This window comes from Haplochromis burtoni, unplaced genomic scaffold, assembly GCF_018398535.1.
Source record: "Haplochromis burtoni strain Fernald_Lab_line unplaced genomic scaffold, NCSU_Asbu1 Contig_818, whole genome shotgun sequence".
NCBI lineage: Eukaryota > Metazoa > Chordata > Actinopteri > Cichliformes > Cichlidae > Haplochromis > Haplochromis burtoni.
The window spans coordinates 1-16,557 of record NW_024583179.1 but is presented as its reverse complement, the minus strand read 5'-3'; the positions used below and the strand labels follow the sequence as shown (position 1 = coordinate 16,557).

Genomic DNA, 16,557 nt, shown 5'->3' with positions numbered 1-16,557 from the left:
TATATATATATCGCGCTTTAATAAGAAACACACTGTTCTTTTTTCTGCAAGACATATTAGCATCAGACTGATCTTCCTTCACCGAAAATAGTCAAAAATCAACCATGTTATTTTAAGTCAAGTCAAGTTAAAATTTGTTTTTCAATAGCACATGTAAAAGATTAGTATACATCAAAGTGCTTCACAATAATTTTAAGTTTGTTGAAGCTGAATTGGGGTGATGCACAGTGTTGTCAATGACTTTATTCTAACCATTTCTGTTTCTCTCTTTCCTCTTCTCTCTCTATAATGGATCAGGAGTGCAACTGGAGAGGCTTGGCATGAGATCATGTTATCATGCTTGAGTCACCGTACATGTGATGAGCGATCAGGGACCCACGGAAAAGAGTGTGGCAGCGATTTTGCCTATTTCTACTTTGTCTCTTTCATTTTTCTCTGCTCTTTCCTGGTCAGTACTGAAGCCTAAATGTCGCCATTGCAGCTGACACATTTGATTGTTTAACTATTGGCCAAAGAGTTTAACTGACTCTTACTTCTGCTTTTTTATAATATTTACGTCTAAATTGCTGATCACAACACAGAGTAAATATAAAACTTACTGTAAAACCTCGCAGCTGCCCATCTTTAAGCCACCTAGTCAGAAATACACATGTGCTAGTTAGTCATCACACATATATTTGGGACAGAGTAATGATCATTACTGGTCATTTCCTCAAATTTTTAATGAATGAATAAATCAACACTTGTTAATGAGTTTTTGTTAGTACAGGATTTTTGCTCCCTGAGAAGATACACATCCAGTATTCCAGCTGTTTAATTTTTTACATACATGCCAGATCCAGTATGTGTAATCAATACATGATACTTAAAAATGTGTTTTCAAGCCACTTAAAAATACAAAATACAGCATATCTTTTTTAAAGTAGCAACAGTTATATTGCTAAAATATAATATTGACCCTCCTAGGACCTGGCGTCCTCATATGTGGACATCACATTTAGGGTTATTTAGACCAACATATACTCAATTTTGCTCTACAAGGGCCTGATCTCTACTTACGAGAACATTATACTGCTACTGTTATACTGAAATTTTAAACGAATATCCTCATATGTGGCTCTCATTTTTCTTAGAAAAAAAATCTGGTAAAAAAAAAATAAATCTGGTAATTCTTTGTTTTTACATTAATTGGGTCCTAATCAGCCCAAATATCAAAGAGAAATTAAAAATACATGCTGTGGAAGAGTTCAGGTCTTAGGAGGTTAAGATGTATGTCCTCTGTGTTTTTGGCATTATAAACTTCATTATAAACTGCTGTTCCATTTGTAATAAAACATTAAGACAGCATAAAAACAATGAAAGTGAAAAGTCATAATCAAAATATAAGAAAAGGTTCTTAAAAAATGGAAACAAGAATAAATCAGAATCCACAGAATGCATAGAGGTGGCATTAAAGTTATTGAATTAAAAACAGTCGAAACAACGGTATTAAGCTTTCTTTGAAGCAGTTTTTAAATGTAGATAGATATATTCTAAAGGGAACTGTGGGCATGTTTGCACATGTTTGCAATTACAATTAAGTGTTTTTGTTTGCTTAACATCGATAATACTGTGAAGAACTATTTCAACATGTTTACATCAGTATCTTGTCTAGTTAGATAACATTTCATCTGTGAAATCCTAGAATTTAGTGTTAGCTTTTATTAGAATATCATAAAACATAAAAATACATGTCTGTTATTTTTAATATTTCAAAACAACAGGTCTAACTACCTTATGTCTGTCTTCTAGATGCTGAACCTGTTTGTGGCAGTCATAATGGATAACTTTGAGTATCTGACCAGAGACTCGTCCATCCTGGGGCCTCATCACCTCGATGAGTTTATCCGGGTTTGGGCTGAGTACGACCCAGCTGCGTGGTATGTTCAAGCCTTCATCTGGCCCCAGAGAACAGAATGCACAGTAAAGTGAAGGAAAAACCTCTCTAGCCTTACTCCTCTCTCCCCTGTTTGTGACTACGGTGACTGAACAAGGCCTCATTCTTGTACCTTGTTGTTTGCAGTCAGCCCTCTGATAATTATTGGGATTTTGTTTTTTTGTTTATTGTTTTGTTTTGTTTTGTTTTATTTTGGAAGCTGTCCTGAATGGTTGTTTATTTATGTGCTTGTTCTTTTCCGCAGCGGACGGATTTCCTATAAGGATATGTACAATTTGTTACGCATTATCTCACCCCCCCTTGGCTTAGGGAAGAACTGCCCTAATAGGGTAGCATACAAGGTTTGCAAATACCAGACATTTCCGTCACTAGGGTGCTTTGTGTACCTCTATGCCAAGAGAATTTTAACTGAATGGCTGTGCACCAATGAAATCGCCTTTACACTAGCACTTGCCCCTTCAAACTGTCTGGCTTTGATGATCCTGGAGTGGAAACAAAGTTTTCAAAGCCGCGGCACTGTCCCAACATGCTGCCTGCCATAAGACTTTCTTCTGTCTGTAATGTTTTAACTGCAGACTGCAATTTACTCTACAAACTGAGCCTTCAAAAGTCTTAAATTCAATTCAGTTATGGCAAATCAAAATCAGCAAGAACAATGTGATCTTTTTTGTACATGTCTGCCTCGTGAAAGTTAGGCTATGAGCAACCACAGCAGATTTCAGGCTGGCATTGAAACCTTTGTCTCCGTACACCCTGGTTGTAGTACCAGTGAGATGTCTGCAAGCATGCTGTGGCAGACATCCCCATTATACTGCTCTCATCTCTCTTCCCTTTCATCAGCATCCTGTGTGGGTCTGAACATTGTCCCATTTTTCTCCCCTCCTCCCCTGACTCACTCTTTACCATTCCATGTTTCCTCTCAGGAATCCTGAGCTCCATAGCGATGCATCCATCCCTGCGCCCTGACACAGTGGCCGAGGATGGCATATACCTTCCATCTCACTCAAGGAAATCTATTAACAACAGATTTCTGTTTTTCCTTTCCATTATTCTGCTGTTTTGTTGATTTCTTTTTATTTATTTTCCCCTTCTCTAACTTCCCATCCATCTCTGTTTGCATTATATTTATGTTTTGATTTCCTACCCTGTGAAGTGGCCGTATCAAGTACCTCGATATGTATCAGATGCTGCTCCACATGTCCCCACCCTTAGGTTTGGGAAAGAAATGTCCGCCAAGAGTCGCCTACAAGGTAGACCCTCCTCTTCCGCCACTTTCTTCCCCCTTCTCAACAATCTTTTTTCCATTGGCGTGAACTCAAGCCAATGTCTTTGCTCTGCACTATTCCCACATTTCTTTGTTTTGCTAGTGCTCTGATATTTTGAGTGTAAGTCACTCATCTTTTCTGTCTTACGGTTTTGCTAATAGTATCTGCTGCTTTGGGTTAATACCCATCCCTAATTATAAGAACATAGCCCTTAATAAAGAATGCTTGATTAAGATATATAATGTATATGGAGGGAAATTGCTCCGTTGCATCACTATTTCCTTTCAGTGGTATACCCTAGTTTGGTTTTTATTTTGTGGAGCAGTGAGTTTTGCGTGCGTGCGTGCGTGCGTGTGCGTATGTGTGTGCAGTTATGTATGTCCAGGTGTGTGTGTGTGTGTGTGTGGGTATGTCTAGCTTCTGCTGCTTTTCTGTGGAAGAAATGTTTTGTATATGTGCTTTTGACTCTGTGGTTCTGTCTGTACTGCTACTACTTTTTTTTCTCTCATTTTTCTGTCATATCATCTCAGTCTGTTCACTGTGTGGAAATATCTGTTGTGTGCATGTGTCTGTGTGTGTTTGTTTCTTTCTTTTTGTGTTAGAATATTAGAGGTGCTAAACCTTGATTTAACCTCTACACTATTTCTAGCTGATCACATTATCTTTATCCGGATAGCCAATCTAAATAATGAAATTTGCATGTTAACACAGGGGCAAATGCAAACAGTGTAGTCATATACAGTGACTAAGTTACATTTGAGGAAATCTTTACACTGTGGTCAACTTGTTTATAAGGTTTAAAGACATTGAACAGGAATTTCCAGCAGGATTTCTGTATTGATTACTCAATTACTCAAACATTTTAATCTTCACCAATGTGTAACACTGATGTGCGTGTTTCGAATACTCCCAGATCAAAAAAGGATTTGGCACCAAAGAGCTGAATGATTTGGACCAGTAGGTTCGGCTACGTACAGGAGAGGCGAACTGAATGAGACTCAGACAACTGCGAGTTTTGAAAAATAACCGGAATTGTATTTTTCTTCTCAATTAGAAATAACAGGACATTATGACAAACATACAAAACATTTACAAATGAAATTATTCCCTTTCGGTACCAGTACTCTCTTAATAATACCTTTTGGCAAAATCACAGTAATCACTCGATGAGAAAGAAATCTTACCTGGGTGCACCCTTTCTAGAAGTACAGTTCACATCCAACAATGAACCACAATTTCAATCATCAGCATGTAAATGTTAACACTTATTTGCATTTTCACAGACTTCGTTTACAAATAGCAACAGTTAATCAGCTGGAGGGTTATTTCCGACAGCTCACACTCACTTTTGTTCACATTCATGGAATGTACAGAGTCCGTAAAACGAGTCCTTAAAACCACCCGCCCGTGAGTCCAGGGGGATGTGTGTGAAGAAGGGGGACTACGAGTACAAAATGGCGTGGTGTGTTTCTGTTTTGTTGCATCTGGCCTACCACACTCTGATGTGCAGGACAGAACAAAGTCATTTGGTCCTTCAACGAGGTTGGCTCGCCATCAATTTCAGGATCCGTTGGAATGCACCAGGAAGATACAAACCAAAGAAAAAAAAAAAACCTGACCTGTCAACGACAGTGTCATGGGACATATTAAGTTCCTCATAAAATCACAATTCACACATTCGCTTCAACTACTGGGTTTCAGTAAATTGAACAAAGTTTCCTACAGAACATTCCTAAACAATTATCATTAAACACTGGAACATTTTACTTGCAAGGCATTCATGAAACACAGATAAATAATGAACAAGTAAAACACTTTGCTCACCGATCTCAGAATTAGAAAGACGGAGCAGCGCGAGATGGCGCACGACCGATGAAATGGCGTCGTCTCTAACTCCCGACCTTTCTTGACTAAGCAATGTAAAAAGAACCAGCTAATTACTCGTCTTAGCAATATATATACAGTAAAACAATCTTTCATAAACGGCGAGTGCTAGCTCTCCGTCTATATTACTCTTTTTCACACCTCGTCTCAGTAAATCGCCGTGTCTCGTTTCCTCACTAACTTGCTCATGGAAGGTTCGCGAGCGAGAGAGAGAAGAGAAAAATCTGTGTCCTCCTAGGCAGGGGCGGCAGGCGGAGCCTGTACCACGTTTCAGCAGCTCATTGGCCTAGAGTAACACGTGTCTAAACCAGAACAGTTAACTCCTTAACTGCTGCACCTATGGTTTATTCATTACAAATTAAGTGTGCTGCTTAGATTAATGATTCTTTTCTTATTCTGGTATATTCTAGTTAAGCCATACTCAAATATGGGTTACAAATGTCACAATTATTACCAAAGACAGTCTGAGTAAACTAATAACAGAAAAGGCACATAACAGAGTGGGACTCATGTTGGAGCAAAATGACCATAAAAAAATTCTGAGATTTTTTTTTTTTTACACATTTCAATAATTTTTTCCTGTATTTGTTAGTAAATTGGCGATCCTCGCCCCACCTTTACTCCTAAAGGACCTTTCTTGGATGCTGCTTTTGTACCAAATCATAATTACAATCACCCGTTGATATCACCTGTTTCAAATCACATCATTATTTAGCCAATTTACCTGATTACTAGCCCTAAATTGCTCCTGTCCCAACCTTTTTTGGAATGTGTTGCAGGTCTGAGTGACAGGTAAGGATGTATATTTACAAATGAAATTAAACTGACCAACCAAAACGTAAAATATTTTGTGTTCATATTGTCTGCAATGAAATACAAGTCAAAGTCAATTTAGAAATCACTACTTTCTTTTTTTATTTTCTGTTTTCCTATTTTATTCCAGTTAAAACTCACCTCAGGTAGATATGCAAAAATGGACAAAATGTAGTGTGCCATTTACAAATGTTACATTACATTCATAATGGTTGTACAGTACTAGGCAAAGGTTGTAGGCACTTTAAAGAGTCTGGAATCTTTTATGCTCTACAATAACTCTAAAAGGTTACAGTTTGTATTTGTCAGAATACTGAGTCAGGTAGCCAGCACAGTTGAATTCAGTGAAGCTTTGTTAGTTACTTCTCGCTCCAATTATAAGAGCGTGCAAATGCATAACCATGTAAACAAAAAATTAAATTAACATCTCTCACCACTTACCTTGTTGTGTGAATGCCTCACCGGCATTCACACTATTGAGATCCTGTTTCTCTTTATTCTTTCTTTTTCTTTTTCTATTTGCTTCCGTACATTTTTTGCCGCTTAACTAGTCCCTCAGTTTTTATGCCATTATCACCATTCAAATTTTTACAGTTTCTATCAATTCTGCTCTTTCTAGCTCCCATTGAAGTGAATGGCACACATCCCATAAAATGCTCTAAGTGGCATGTTTTTGAACCTTAACTACTTCCACATACTTTCACCTAGAACCACCATTCCACCTTTAAACCATTCTCCTGTTCTTCTGCTACTGCTGTCTAATTCAGCTTTTCCATAAGTTCTACCATTTCCCTTGAATTAATTTTTAACTTTTGTATGAATTATGAGGATTTGCATGGGTTGCTATCGTTGATATGGACTGAGAGTTAGAGTGCGTGCACTCTAAGCTCTGAAACCCTTCTTCATGTACGAACAAACTCCTGTTGCTTACTCAACTTTTGCTGAACCCACACGAATTATACATCAAAACGTAGGTATTTTTGTTGGCTTTAAGACAGTGTCACTATCATTATCGTGCGAGTTACGTTTTTTTTCACAATTTGCCTCGAAGTGACACAAGGTCTGAAAACTTCCCATTCAAAGTCTATGGGGAGGTTGTGAAACTTAGAGCTGAAATTCTGTAACTGGAGGCATTTTCGAATCGTCATATCTCCTTAACAAAGCAAAGTTAAGACATGAGGCTTGTGCCAATATATCTTCAGACACTTTGAGTGTTCTAAACAGTTTTTACAATTATCTTATCGTTGAGCGATGAATTACGTTTGTTTGAGGGGCGGAAATCTGTCCTCTCAGTTTTCAAACTCTGGAAATGAAGCCGTGTGGTCATATCTCCGCGATGGAGGTACAAAGACCTATGTACCTCCGTCACAGTGAAAGTTCACCAAAGTCTGCTGATTCACCCAGTACAAAAATTATGCTTCTATCCCACCTACCTTTTGAGTTGCACAACGTTTTGTAACACCAAAAAACGGCATTTTTCGCCTCTCACCGCGATCTAATTCTGACTCCTCATCACTCTGTTTTCTGAGCCCCCCCGCCCCTGTTCCAGGTGGCACAATTGGTTATGACACGGGTCTGCAGCCCAAACGTCTTGGGTTCAATTCCACCTTGTTCCACAGGGTTTTTTTTTTAACTACAAATTAATACACTATCACAGTCCTGCAATTTATATTGCTAATTTATTACAATTCTGCTATGTTTTATGATTTTGGCAGCATTTCTAATATGGACCTCAGATTCTTGTTAATGCTCCATGGCAGAAATACATACAAGTACACAGCCTGATGAAGCAGACAGAAGTAGTACCTCTGATTGGTGGACTAAAATTGAGCAGAACCAGGTTGTTCTGCCTCTTTTCAGCAGAAGGTTCAGCGTTTTCACCTCTTATCAGCACAAATCTCAGCCTCTTCTGCTTTTTTTTTTTTTGTCAGAATTTTCAGCTTTTTCACCTTTTTTAGTTACATGAGAACCAGTTTGGCTCAATGAGTAGCTGAAAAAATTTCAGCCTCTTCTGCTCTTTCAGAAGAATTTCAGCCTTTTCACCTTTTTCTAGCATACAGTTCTGTTTCTTTAATGATACACTGGAATGCTTTTTTTTTCAAGGTTCTTCAAAACTTGAAAATGCTCTGCCTTTAGATTTAGGTTTATGCTTTTTTTTAGCTTGTAAGCTTTGTACTTATATTGTACTTATACCTCAAAAAGTTTGTTATGCCTAAAAATAAATGTAAAAAAAAACTCATGTTATAATTAGCCATAAAAAAATTACAGCTCTATTAACTGCTAAATGCAAGAAGGGTTGAACATGACCTAATGTGCTGAAAAGCATTGGAGCGGCTCTGCTGAACAAATACCATTTTCAAATGGTTATTTTTCTGCAAAAAATATTTATTTCATTGCATAAAAGACAAAACATATGTTGCTACAGGTAAATCTTTAATAGGTCAATGACTTCTGTTATTGTTAGTGGTTTGAGTTAAGGATTTTTTCTTTCCAGTTGATTGTGCAGCCTATGATTGTGTGTGTACATTTGCTAAAGTGAGTGTGTGGCCATGTGTAAAAAGGCCTGAGTGTGTGTATATGTTTGGCCCTCAATTCTCCATCCCCGTTTCATTCTGACTCTGGTCTTCTTATTCTCTGCACTGCCACTGATAGCACATGTAGGTGAATGCTTTTTGTGTTCAGGGGAGCTCAACTCTTACAGCAACAATCCCATAGCATCCTTTATGCAAATAGTGGTTCCATTAATGCTGTATGAACCAAGTCTTCCTGCTAAGTCTGATCAAGCTTGGTGGAATTAACTCTTTGATGCTAGTATCCACTGTACATGTAGAGCATACTCAGCTTCTCAACTCCAAACTGATGATTGCTGCGATGGCAACCACAGAGTCGAGCTCCTGCGACTGTTGAAGCACCTTCATGGTTATGTGTTACATGCCTTCTCTCGCCTTTTTTTCGGTCAATGTCAGTCTTGCACCAGTGCCCTTTGACTTGCAACATAGTGCATACTGTAGCTAGTAGCAGTGTATGTCAATGTCTAGTTTGTTTCCTGTATATTCTTGTAGAGAAGGCTTTTTGTGTGCTGAAATATATCTCTGGAGCATTTCATCAATCTAGAGAAACTTGCACATAATAAACCAAATTTAGCAAAGAACCTGAATCATTTGAGGGGATAGGATCACTTCAGCACACAGACTGATTTCTCTGGGTGAAATTTATGTTTTTATTAAACAGTTTGTTATGATCAGTGACCTAATGTCTCTTTGTCTAACCCTCAGCGCCTCGTCAAAATGAATATGCCTATTGCTGATGACAACACAGTTCACTTTACCTCCACTCTGATGGCACTGATTCGCACAGCACTGGAGATCAAGTTGGCGTCAGGTTAGAGGCACATAATTATACACTGATAACACTGTGTAGACCCAAAATGGTCTAAGTAATCTTCAATGTTAACCCTAATCCTAACCTTATCTTTGGAGCAAAGCAAAAAGGACAGTTGTGGGGGGAAAAATAAATAGTTTTTGATGTGTGTCAGTTAGAATTATTACGTTATGGTTAAGGTTATCACTATTATGACAAGAGGTTGAGTCTCTTTTAATCTCTCTTGATTTTGTACTTGTAGGAATGGTAGCCCAGCGATTATGTGATGCAGAGTTAAAAAAGGAATTGTCCACAGTGTGGCCCAACCTTTCCCAAAAGACCATGGACCTGTTGGTCACGCCACATAAACGTAAGCAAATTATCAGAATTTTAATTTTCTATTCATCTATAGATGACATACATAAAAAAGTAGTCTTTTTCTTTTTTTTAAATTGTGGCACTTAGAGTTGATGCTAAAGAGAAAATTAATTAATAATTAATAATTAATTGACTTTTAATTGAACATTATAGTACCATTCCCAGACTCTGGTGTCCTTTCATAATACTATATTCATATTATATTCATAATACTCTTTAGTACACTATAGTATTAATACTCTGACTAGCAATTTTATATGATGGATCATGCAGAAAAAATAGAATTGGGCTGAAAGGTCTATTACATTGTTAAGTATTCAGGTTGTGTGTCGTGTTTTTAAAAAGTAACTAAGTAATAAAGTAACTAATTACTTTTGAAAATAAGTAATTAGTGAATTAACAACATTTATTTGTTGGTGAAGTAATCAGTAATTAGTAATTTTTTTCAAGCAATTTGACCAACACTGGTCATCATGACTTTAAAAATTTCTGACCCAAGGTGCAGACAGTGACTACAATCAAGTATAGGTTTAATTAAAAAAGGCAACAGGCAAACAAGGCTTAGGAGTAGGTACCAATTAGCAGGTGGAGATCTGTGGTGAGTGGCAGGTTTTCAGTGGAGAGTGGGCAGGTAGGCAATTAGCAGTTAAGTCAATGAATCCATAGGAAGTGGTGGGCTATGAGAGTGACAAAGGCTTATAACCAGCTGTGAACTACTGATTCCTCAAGGGAAGAGAGGATGGCTTTCCAAGGGATGGAGGACAGACTTCAGCTGGTCCACAGCTGGTCCTTAAATATACTGCCATAAAAAGTAGATGCACAGCAGCTGTGAAAGCTTTTTCACCCAAAAAGTATCCCCAAACCACCCTATAGTGTGAGTTACTGTGTGCATGTGGCCATCCAAGACTTAACTTTACAGTTGATTTTGTTGCCACCTTTGCCAAGATGTGATCACCAGATACTGCAACTACAAAAAGGCATTTTGACTCAGAGGTGATTGTTCTGCTTTTCTTTTTTTTAGTTACTTACTATAAATTAACAAACTTGTTCACCATAAGAATTCCCTTTTCTTTAAACCATTAGGGAGACATGCAGTGCACAGAGATGCATTGAAATAAGAAGAAATGAGTCAGTTACTACTTCTTTTTATGTCTTGTCATTTCTTAAATAATTTCTTCTCACCTCCTCAGCCAATGAGCTCACAGTAGGGAAGGTTTATGCAGCCTTGATGATCTTTGACTACTATAAGCAGAATCGAGCTAGGAGACTGCAGCAGCAACAGAGCGCTTTGGGCTCCCAGGTACAACACCCTCATTACATATGCAGACATGCAAGGAAGTACACACACAATGGATGGAGTTCAAATCTAGATGCATGGGTGCACATACATGCTTGCAAACTTACACACTTTGAATGTATGCTGCATGTAAACACACATGCACAGGAGATACTTTGTGTTCACTAGTAATTCACTGGTAATTTGCAAAAGCTATCATCTGTTTTCCCAATTTATATAGAAGTACCAGGAGAGTTGTTACTTGCTGTTGTTGTATTAATCTTTTAACAGTTACAAGGCTAACATCAACCTATCTGCGGCCAGGGTCGAGTAAATTCTCATACATTTTGGCATTAATTTATCCATAAAAACCTTCTGAACCTTCTGAGTGTGCCAAGTGGGCAGAAATTCTATAGAAAAGGGACAGACATGTTCTAAGTAGGGGAAATGGTAACCTTAACCCTAACTTTTGAGGGGTCACCAGTAACCTAGTGGATGTTAAATACTTAATGACACTCTTGTCAGTTTCAGTCAGACATGAATTGGTGGAATTTGGCTGCTGACAGATGTTTATCAGCAACTTTGCACGCCTACTCTACTCGTGCATGTTTCCACACTCCCACATGCACATAGATATATTGCAAACAAGCATGACTACAAACAAAGAATATTCTGGCCAAAGTCTCCACATCCAACTAGCCCTGAGCGCCTGTTGTCAGACCTGGGTCCAGCAATATTCTGCCTGCTGCCTCTGGATTTCTTCAGCATGTTGCCATCCATCTCTCCTCCACAGTGCAAGGTCGGGGCTCTATTTAAGCCATTGCTGCCTCTGACTCACATACAGGAGAAAGACCTCCCTAAGATGTTAAACAGTGTGGAGCCTCCCAGCATGCTTAGGTACCAGTCTAAATCCCATGCCAAGTCTCAGCCACAGACCAGACCTAGCTCCAACTCCCTCAACAATGGAGGCACTCTGTAAGTTCAATACTTCAGGAAAAACGCATAACAGATTCTTTTTTATATTCTGCTTGTGGTGTGTTGTGATCCTGTATTGAATAAACAGATAGATGGATGAATGATAGATGGAGTTGTGCTGCTTAACCCTATAATGCCCTTTGTTTCATATTTGATACATGAGTTTCTGAGACTTCTATCTAATCAACATGATCAATACTTGCCATAATTTCAATGCTATAATGTAATGGAAAAAAAAAAATTTTTTTGTGTGAAATTAACATTGTTGTTAACATAACATTGCCAAAAATGCCCAGTGTCACAAATGCGATACAAAAATATATCATAACTATATCATCAAATTATATAGTAAACAACAAGATATAGCAAAAAATGTAGGTTTTGTTATAAAGGTTATTAAACATCTCAGTTCCAAAAAATTTGAATTTTCTGGCTATTTTTGATGGGTTGGGTCTTAAACTTAGATAAAAGATCTGATTACTTCTTTCATAACTGCATGCATTTATGTTGCAGTGGCCCTGCAGAGTTTATTCTGCTATGCCAGTCTTCTATAAAATTGTGTAAAGGTCATAGTGGAGAGAAAATCAAAACTGAAATAAATGTAATACTTTTATGTGCACATTCTTTTTACTCCAGTACCTTCTTTGCCTCTAGGAGGTATTTGCCAGTAAAATTAATGGCTGCATTGACAATAGCTACTTATTTTAAGTAGCTATTGTCTAATAGCTATAGCTACTTATCTAAATAAACTAATGTACTGTCTTAGTCTACTGACAAATGCAAGAAGACATTTTACTGATGAGCAAAGGGCTGTTTGTTGTGTTTTAGCATTCGTTTAGCATCATACTACAGCATCATACTCAGCTCTGTAACCCATTGTGAAGCCGGAGCTGTTAACCCACCATACAAATTTTGATGTAACCTTATGTGTATTCCTCAGCTTTTTAAACTTCTGCCACGTTTGTTATGAGCATCCCCTAGTGTAATAAGAAAAAGCATTATAGGTTTTCAGATCACCAAAATCACATTGATATATTATTAGAAGTAAGTAAATCCGGTTTACCTGTGAGTGTGTGTCAGTTCTTCAAAGTACAAATGGTGCATTGCAGACCAACTTTCTTATTTGAGACCTGGTTCTTGCAAAAAAATTAAATCTTAAAGTTAGATGTAAAGGAAGTTTTTGGATGTGAGATCTGTGATCTCATCTTCGGGAAATCTTCTAAAAATCTGATTGCTTTTACCACTTAAAGAATATGAAATGACCCAGTTGACTAAAAGGCCTGAAAGACAATGGGAAATTATAGTGGAGATATAGCTGTTGTATAATATAGCTGTTTAATTACCAAGAAATAATGCTAATTGATCAATGTGTCAGATATCCTACAATAGTTTTACAGCTAGTTTTGAATACTTGAGACTTCAATGACAACAGGAACCGCTGACCTTGTAAAAGTTAAACTGAACTGTGATTATTACACACAGGCCAAGTCAAGATCACACCATCAAGCCATCATCTTCCTGGGTGATTGATAAACCCAAAGAAGTGCCATGGGCTAAGAATAAGAGAACGATGTCCCGGGGCCCATCTGAGGACACTTCAGACACTGCCATCAATCAGGTAAAACATACGGATGCATGTTCAATATGAGCTGTGAAAATATTTCAGTGTTTACAATATATTCCAAACATCGTGGCACAAGTGGCAGAAATAAGCTTCTTTTGGATGCTGGCTGTCCTCTTAAAGACAGGCTGAGGAGCTTGATCAGGAGTAGAGCCACTTTTTCTCCACATTGAAAGGAACCAATTTGACGTGGTTCAGACATCTGACTAGAACTCAACTGACTAGTTGAGTAATTTTAGGAAAGCCCTAGGCAGTCTCCTGGACAGGACTTGCTCGAGTTATGTCTCTCAGCTAGCTTGGGCACAACTCAGTAATCCCCCCAAGATGAGGTGGCCGTGGTAAGGGAAGTCTGGGCTTCTCTGCTCAGACCCAAACCCAGATAAACAGTAGAAAAAGCATGGCCATATAGAATAATGTTTGCTATAAAATGATTACATCAATTTGATTAAATATGGTAATTCATGTCAAAGCAAGACTTCACATAGTATCCTTACTATTTGACTATTTTTATTAATACTACAGATGTGCTCATGTCCTATTCACTAGGTTCTGCTCTTCTTACTTTAACTTATAATCTTGTAATCCGTGTATAGATGATTGTTTTCATTCACAAATATTTCACTTTTGCTTTACTCTCAGTGAGAACAGCATAGTGGTTAGAATTATATTACAAATAGTACAAGTCTAGCCTATCTTTAAACCATTGAGTCATGGTGTCTGTTATCTCAATACTGAATTAAAGGAGCAGTGTGCAACCTCAGACAACAATCGTTGTTTGTTGTTGATTGTTGTTAATGACACAGTGGGTATAATTAAGCTACAGAGTAGTAGCGGGTAGAGTCTGTGTTCTGCTAGTAACATCAATTGTTGATGTCAGTGATTAGTGGACTCTGTTGCTAAGAGACCATTAGCTAATTGTGGTGTTATAGAGACACAGCGGGTCCAGAGAGTTCCAGTAGTCTTCTCAAATTGAGTCCAAATTGCTTAATGCACCTCCAAATGTCATCATTGCATGCTGATGAGGCAGGGTTTTGTTTGTATTTGTATGCTCAGGAGTCGGTAGAGATGAAGAAGATGGAGACCAGTGTGAGCAGTAGAATTCCATTCACTGGCTCCGGTCTGGAAAACCAGGGCCGAGCTGCTTCGATGCCTAGACTCAATACTGAGCTGCAGGTAACAGCTCATCTTCACCAAACTTACTTACTTACTTAATTTACTTATTGATTTCATTTCTTATCGATTCTCTTATTGATGCTTCCACTGATTTTCATTTGGTTGGAGGTATTTCCTCTCTTTTTTGTGATCAGTGTTGCGGTTGTTACTCAAGTATTTTATTACACAGAAAACCTTTCTTTAAAGTAATGCAGTACATTACATTAGCATTTCGCCAGTCTCTTATAATTACTATTTAACAATATAAAGCTATAGGTGTTGTTAATATAAACCTATACCAACGCAAATCGGTGTCCTAATGTGTAGACACAAATAGATTCTTCCTCTTAGTATCTAGGTATTGACCACAAAGGCAATGGCAACAGGTTGTTGCCATGGTGGGTCACTGGAAAAAAAAACAAAATAGTATTATTTTACTATTTCAATTTCATTGTGGATTCAGTGTTTGAGTTAAGAGTGCACATGTTCGCAAATGCAGTGATCTGATTGATCAGATTTGTTTATTTGGATTTCAGATTTGTCTAATTTCCAAAAAATTTGAAAAATCGATCTTGGTTCAAAGCAAAAATAAAATAAATGCCGCATGTTAGTACAGTCAAATTATTCGATGGGTGTGAATGGCTGCATTAAGAATACGTGAGTCTAAAAAATATGTTTAATGGACAAGGTGTGGCATATCTGTAATTAATTGATTTTTTTTTCCATCTATAGGCCACACGGGTACACAGCCCATCAATGGGGGCCAAAATTCTGGCTGGGTTGTAGTGGATTCAATACTCCTTTCACTCAGTGACATGCAAATCAATTTATAACTTTTACGTGATGTGTTTTTTCTGGAATTTTGGTTGATATCCTGTCTTAATCAGAGCTCAGTTTCGCTCAGAAATAACATTACTGTTATTTTTCTTAAAATTAATGCAGAACGTGACTTTCCGGGTTAAGTAATAGATTAGAGTATTTGTTACATTACTTTCACATTATATCTGTCTATTTTCTCAGTCATCCAGGTCATGGTAGTATTGAGAGCTTGAAAGACGGCAGTTAGACTTCTTCAGGTTTGAGAAAATGTTTTACATCTTATCCAAGAGACTTTGTTCTAATGACAAATGGTGGAGAGTCCCCCCTCTGGGGCTTGTCTCATTTGGATGTGAACCTCAGGGTTGTTGACAAACTATTAATTATATGAGTCATCACCTGAGCCCAGCTGTGAATAAATGTTTGCTGCATGACCATAGCCAGGCTTAAGGGTGAAACCCACCCCATAATGTGATTTATTGAGGACACCTGAGACAAGATGTACATGGGGTTGAGGTGCCTGGGACAAAATCTCAAAATTTCTCCGCCTCGCACCTATGTCTGTTTCAATATCTTAACCCACCCCTCCCTCTAACAGACGGGGATGAGTGCACTAACATACCTGCAGTTGCTGTTTTAATGAGTGTTTGATGGAAAACGACAATGGCGGAGTTTGCGGTCTCCAGTCGCATGATAGCAGGGCCCAGGTAAATAATTTTCCAGCACGTGTACGTTACACATGCTATTTAAAAAAAAAAAAAATTATGATTATTACTTTGCTAGCTATCAAACTCGCTGAAGAAATGATTGAAATGCACTGAGTGTGATGCAATACGGCAGCGCTATTATTTTTTTTATTTTTTGAAGTAAATTCTAGCTTTATGAAACCAGCTTGGTTTTTACAATACTGCGTCAGAACACTTTAACTATGGAACGCCAGGACTGCCATAATGAATTAATTAAATACACCATTAAATAATTAATTAAATGTGTCAATAATTAATTAAAATTGGAATTAATTAATTAAATAAATAGTTATGACACATGTAATTAATTAATTAAATAAATAGTTATGACACAT

At 37.7% G+C, this 16,557-nt stretch overlaps 1 protein-coding gene across 3 annotated transcripts in view; it reads left to right on the top strand.

The window, feature by feature from the left end:
• LOC102311676 (voltage-dependent N-type calcium channel subunit alpha-1B) overlaps nucleotides 1-14,681 on the top strand; it is a gene marked incomplete at its 3' end in the record, with an annotated part of 101,216 nt that extends 86,535 nt beyond the window's left edge. Inside the window, 9 exon segments of one of the 3 annotated variants that reach the window (XM_014330452.2) lie at nucleotides 298-448; nucleotides 1,792-1,919; nucleotides 3,090-3,186; nucleotides 9,174-9,279; nucleotides 9,521-9,628; nucleotides 10,827-10,936; nucleotides 11,706-11,887; nucleotides 13,370-13,505; nucleotides 14,562-14,681. In XM_014330452.2, the coding sequence (XP_014185938.1) occupies nucleotides 298-448; nucleotides 1,792-1,919; nucleotides 3,090-3,186; nucleotides 9,174-9,279; nucleotides 9,521-9,628; nucleotides 10,827-10,936; nucleotides 11,706-11,887; nucleotides 13,370-13,505; nucleotides 14,562-14,681 (1,138 nt within the window). 3 annotated transcript variants of the gene reach the window in all.
• Between the last annotated feature and the right edge of the window lie 1,876 nt (nucleotides 14,682-16,557).